Raw genomic sequence first — 6000 nt, 5'->3', positions numbered from 1 at the left:
TCGTATAACCATTTGGTTCCTAGCAGACATCAAATGAAATCCACATCATCACTAATTTCAGAAATTTCCATTTCATCAGCTTGTTTAATAGTCTCCAGGATGATATTTTGGGTATTTGGGTTGAGTTTTTTTAGCAGGACTGTGTGCAGAATTTCACAGTGGAATCATATCCTGTTCTTTCAAGTAAATGGCGTATATTTTTAGGAAAAAAAAAAAAAAGCAGCTTATTCCACTATTATAAAACATGTCAAAAAAATTAACTTACAGAAGTTCCATACACATATGCAGTTGTCTTTATTATTCCCACAGGCTTCACTTTAAATTCTGCAGCACCTTTAATTTCCCAGGCTTCTCTTTCAGAATGCTCTTATTGATCTCTGTTGTCCTTCTGACTGCCTGCTCTACCTGACACGTGCATCTAAAGCACAGCTGGTACAGCTGCACATCACACTACCACACGTTAATTTATGAGGCAGCACAGTTACTTGAGGTCTGTATAAATTTCTTGGTGTAGGGTTGTGAGATGAGGGGACTTGGCCACTGGAGCTAGCTCAACTCCTCGATGATGTGTGAAAATATTTATTACACCCAGGTAAGTGGATATCTGTATATCATTTCACCAGCCACCGATGTGCAGTTGCGCTCAGAAGTGGAACAAGGAAGAATCCCTAGGACACAGAAAAAAATACCAAATCCAGAGATGCTGTGTGAGGTGCACACATGAAAATGGAGGCAAAACAAAGGCAAGGTAGAAATTGGTCAGATTGCACGTGGAGGACCCTGGAGTCACACTTGTGCATTAGCAATTAGGGCATGGATTCAGGATGTAACCCAAAAGACAGAGCTGTTTTTAGCAGCTCTCAAAGTGATAAAGGGGGAGCCATGGGATAATTTCAGAAGTCTATTTGGCTGGCTGTGTAAGCAGGGCAGTGGCTGGTGGCACCTGGTGGATGACCACAACCCAGCTGGTGCCCAGGCGCTGGCACCACCGCACCGGGCTGGCTCCATCCCTCTCTCAGGGCTGGCCACTCGCTGACTCAGGGACCTATGAGTCCCTGAGTCCTCTTCCTCTCCCAAACGCTGTGAGCACCAAAAGAAATTACTGGGCACTCATTTAATTTTGCTCAGTATTTGCTAATTTGCTGATGTGGATTGAGCTTCATTCATTAAAGCTAAATGAACTAAAATCACGATTAACAGTAATAAATGCAGCTGTTAGATTGTGGATTTCATTACTTGGGTTCTTTGGCAGCTATCCATTATTTTAAAACAGCGTCTGTTGGCTAACTTGCTCTAATCTTGTATGAGAAAGTGAAAGAAATGTTTTCCTTTTTAATAAAGAAAATAGGATAGGATATTGCTTTTGAAAATTCAAGGCTGCATATGCTACTAATATTGATGGTTAACTCAATGGCTAGATTAAAAACCACTCAGATGTCACGTTCAAAGTGAAGCAGCAACATAATAAAGAAGTCCAACCACACCACAGCGTAACAAGGAAAAGAAAATAATTACATGAACGTCTTTAAGAGTCTTCAGTAACACATAAATGTAAATATCGCTAATGGTTAACATGAATGTGCCATCTGGACAGTTGAATGACGTAGATTCTGGCACTAGAGGTGTCATTCCTCTTGGAAAGCATGAGGAAACCAGAGACTTTGAAAGATGTTGCAAACAAAGTTTGACTAGATCTCTTTTGAATATCTTAATGTTGGCTGTGAACAATAATCAGAGCAAAAACCTACAAAGTCAGATCCTAAGCCTAAAAAGGCTTCCTCTTATTTCTGCAGATTTTGGATCAGGGTTTAGAATACATTAGTGATATAGATCTGCATAAATGTAAAAACTGAAAAATAAGTTAAATGCCTTTTTACTAGATTTTTTCTCATGCATTCCAAAAAGGTCTGTATTTCTTGATTCCCACTTCATACCTAAATTCGTGAAATGAAAGACAGTGTGAGGGAAAGGGAAAGCAAACATCTCCATTTTCAACATAATTTAAAAAATAATTACTGCTCCTTACTTAGGTTTCAAAGCGGACCACAGAACATCAAATAAATGAAAAGCAGGTACTTTTCTTTTCCCCAAGAATGTTTTTTACTGTACATTTTGTAGCAAAAAAAAGAAAATAAAGGAAAAATATTCTGATCACAGGGATGTCATTTTCTAAAACTCCAAGTAGGAAACGTGACGAATACAAGATCAAGTACACAGCCATGTCACAATATATTTCTGCACCTTTAAAAAAAAATATACATAGAGTTTTTTCATGTGTTATTTTCTCTGTGCCTTGCACCCTTTCTCCACATCTCTTTTACAAAATCGTAGTAACAATGTGCAATTTCAGAATGGTTCCCAGCAGCTGATCATTGGAAGCCAGCAAATAAATAAACAGATGAAAGGACAGTTGCAGTAGCCACCAGAATGCTGGAAATCACAGTAAAGTTTTCAAGGACAATGACGTCAGCTGGGTGGGCCATGTGCATTTCCACAACCACAGCAATGCTCCCCAAAAACGAATTTGAGAATCAGTTTACAAGCCCTAAAGAGTTCCTGTTAGTGAGCAAGTACCTCCATGAGGGTGAGAGAAGAGGGGGGCAGGAGGACACTGGGGATGGGGGAAAGGCTATCTGTAACGCAGGGGACACATGGGAGACCCCCTGCTCTGAGACACTCACATTGAACTTGGTTTCCGTAGCTAATCTGGAACATATCCAATCCCCTGAAATACACAAAAACTTACATTTCCTGTGATGCTACTGATCCAGTCGAGCCATGTCATGGCGACTGTACAGACAAAGAGCTTTTGTCACAATAGGGTGAAAGTTTGTGTTTTCTTTGTCAGTTGAACAGAGTGACAGTGTGACTTTTGCCAGAAGCCATTGATATTCATGATGTGGAGAGTTCATGGGAGCTACTTTTGTTTTCCCTTTCTTTATCCTTTACTAGGCAATCTTGATTACTATTTTTCCCATTTTTGATAGCAACACCGCTACAGATATCAATAGGTGCTGCAATCTGCCTTGAGCATTGACAAGCAGAGACTATGAAGAAGATGGAAGAAAGAGGGTGATTTTTTAAAAATTTATTAACCCCTAGATTTAATTTTTCCTAGGACATAAAGGGGTTTTATTGGAGGTGGGTTATACAGTACATCAGAAATTTGACCTTTGTACATATCCTCCTTTTCATCTGGGGGATTTGATGTGACTGAAAACCAAAAAATGCATTGAAACATACTTTCTGCTGTGGGGAAAAAACAACTCAAAAGCAGCAACAAGGCAAAACAGAACAGAAATCATCAAATCCCAACCAAAAGCCCACTCAACAACAAGTATTCTTTTCCCAGATGTCACAGTTAACACCATGAGATTATGCTGAACAATTTGCTCTGATCTCTCCCTGTGGATGCCCTGCCTGCACTTTTGAGAAAGTCATTTGCAATGACAACCAGATTTATCCTAGCACCAGTCTTATATACACAGAAGTGTATTTCTGTGGTTAAAAGAAAAGAAAGAGGTGCCCTCAAAAAAAAAAAAAAAAGAAAAAAAACCTGTAAAATTAAATTTGTGCTGTTAAACCCCTTTTCATCCTCATTTAATCCCGTGTGACGGTTCACCAAGAGTCTGAGTAACTTTTGGAAAGCAATGCTAAATACAACTAGTAAATTCCTTGAAATATTCACGCATGGTTTAGTTGGGGCCAGACAAGAATGGTGCCATACGTGCCTATTCACATTTCATGACCTTCTTTCGCTTTTAGTATCCCTGTTACTTATTTGTTTACTTATCTTTTTGGCCAGTACAACTGAAAACGTTTCTTCCCCTCTCTTTCCAAACGCATGGCCCTGCAGCAAACCACGCTTTATAACACATGAGGGGAGAAGAGGAGGGGGGGAGACACTGATATTTACACTGTGCTTTCCATTACCCACTCCGAGCTCCCGAAAGTCCCTTTCGCCCCTGTTAGGTCATTGTCATCATACTGCAAAAGCATGCCATTCACCGAGAGGCTCCTCTTTGTCCAAATGTTTGTTATCTTTTTTGGGTAGGTGCAACACTGAGATGTGGCGAAGTCCCCCATGTCAAAAGAATGGCTACGCTTAGTTTTGCCCTCCAGAGGCAACATGAGGAGGCTGCGAAATTTGGACTCCGGCTGGCCCAGCAGTGGCTCTTTGTCCGAGTGGCGGGCCACTGTGGAAGTTCTGGAGTCTGTCATCTCCTCCTTTTTCTGACATTTCAGTTCCAGGGAGGCAAAAGCTCCCATTAGCCGGTCAATATTGTGTTTTGACCTGGAAGGAGGCCTCCACTTACTGGACAATGTGCCCTGTTCACTTTGGAGGCTATAGTCATCACAGTCGCGGCTATTTGCAGAGCTGGAGGAAGAAGAGATGCTGCTCCGCGCAGACTGACAGTTAAACTCCATAAGTTCATTTCTCACCACCACTTTGGGATTGACTTGGGGCAAGACTCCGTTCTGAACCGGTTGTGCTCCATTTGTCTGTGAGTAGACGTTGCTGACGTTAGACATCTTCCCCTGGGAATTGTTGCAGACCTTATAGCGGACCATGAGTATTACAATGAACACCAGCAGAGTTGCCACAATGATGCCTCCAATGATCAGAATCATGGTCCCACCCAGGAACTGGCTGTGCATCGACTGGCACTGAGGGTAGTCCTCTTTGGTGAAGAACTGGGCGCATCCCACAATATTGGTGGCAGTAAGGGTCGTGGCGGTGTCATCCCACATTGCCAGGACACAGAGGTCATAGCCTGTTCCAGAAACAAGGTTGTTTACAACAAAGGCTTTGTTTGTAGCTGGAATCATCCTTTAAAGAAAAAGAAAAAAAAAAGAGAAAAAAAAATTGGTTACTCTTCACACTAAGGGAAAAGAGAGAAGAAACATAAGAACAGTGTGGTGTTTACTGTGCTGGGTATTGGCAGAGAGGAGCCAGAGCCATAAAATTCAAACACGCATTCAAGATTCCCAGCTCCTGTGGGTCCAACATCTCGGCATTCAGTAATGCTCAAGTTCTGAGGGCCATCTCCCAAATGTGCAATAAAGGGAATAAGAAAAGGCAGACAAAACTAGACAAGGGTTTTTTTCTCTGCACTTGAGTCTGCCCTAATCTTAAATATATTCAAATCTGAACAAATAGCTCAGAATAAAAATATGTGCCTAGAAAGAGCAGTTCTTTCTGAATGTGCAAATGACCCTCGCACTTGCTGAGTCTGAACCTGGCAGTTGCCATATCGCTTCACAGGTGCCTGGATATTTACTGTGTAACATCAGCAGGTTGCTTACCTTGTGAAGACAAGAGGCTACTTTTAGTTTTCTCATTCGCTGAGAATGCAAGGCAGGCAGCCACTTCTCTCTCCACTCCCCACCTACTTTCCCCATCCTCCTACTCTCCACTGTGGAAAATATCTCCTACAAATGCAGCTATCATCTTTGCCAGAAATTCTTCCCTGCAACCACCTTCCTCTGTGTGAGTGAAAAAGAAATACTTGCATTGGCAGTATGGACTGTGGATGTGTAAGGAGAGGTAGGAAGATGCAGGGATGGAAACTAGAAAGTTTCTTTGAAATAAAAAATTCTACTCAAGTACAAATCCATTTTCAAAAACCAAATAGCTAGGCCGAAGCTGTGCTCCAAGTTTGGTCATTTATGGATATTATTCTTTGCTGCCACAAAACTTAAGCAATCATTTGAACTCATGCAATATTAGAGCATCACTAGCATTCAAAATTAGCAGATGGGAATGAAGTTGGTCTACCCCCGCTTCAAACTGGTGAAAATTGCAGCACATTAGTGGAATACAGTGGAGAACCTTAGATTCTGTGCCTGGTGGGTAGCCAAGACTAAAACCAAAGAGATAGCCCATGCATGTTTCTCTTTACTTCCACGTAACAGGCTTGAGTGAGAGAAAAAAAGCTGAAATTAAACCCAGCCCGTTCTGACTTAGAGCTGCAGATCTTTAGCACCAGCAACAAGGGA

The 6000-nt window shown here is 41.6% G+C and overlaps 1 protein-coding gene across 3 annotated transcripts in view; it reads right to left on the bottom strand.

Moving 5' to 3' along the window:
* Window positions 1-285: 285 nt before the first annotated feature.
* The window catches only part of LRFN2 (leucine rich repeat and fibronectin type III domain containing 2), a 161623-nt gene continuing 155908 nt past the window's right edge, over window positions 286-6000 (bottom strand). For all 3 annotated transcript variants that reach the window (XM_063328677.1, XM_063328676.1, XM_063328678.1), the window contains one exon: window positions 286-4831. In XM_063328677.1, the coding sequence (XP_063184747.1) occupies window positions 3913-4831 (919 nt within the window). In that variant the 3' untranslated portion in view covers window positions 286-3912. The remainder of the gene's footprint in view (window positions 4832-6000) is intronic.

Source organism: Chroicocephalus ridibundus, chromosome 3, assembly GCF_963924245.1.
Source record: "Chroicocephalus ridibundus chromosome 3, bChrRid1.1, whole genome shotgun sequence".
In the NCBI taxonomy this organism is placed as follows: domain Eukaryota; kingdom Metazoa; phylum Chordata; class Aves; order Charadriiformes; family Laridae; genus Chroicocephalus; species Chroicocephalus ridibundus.
Note: the sequence above shows the minus strand (reverse complement) of the source record. Positions and strands in the feature narration are given on the sequence as shown.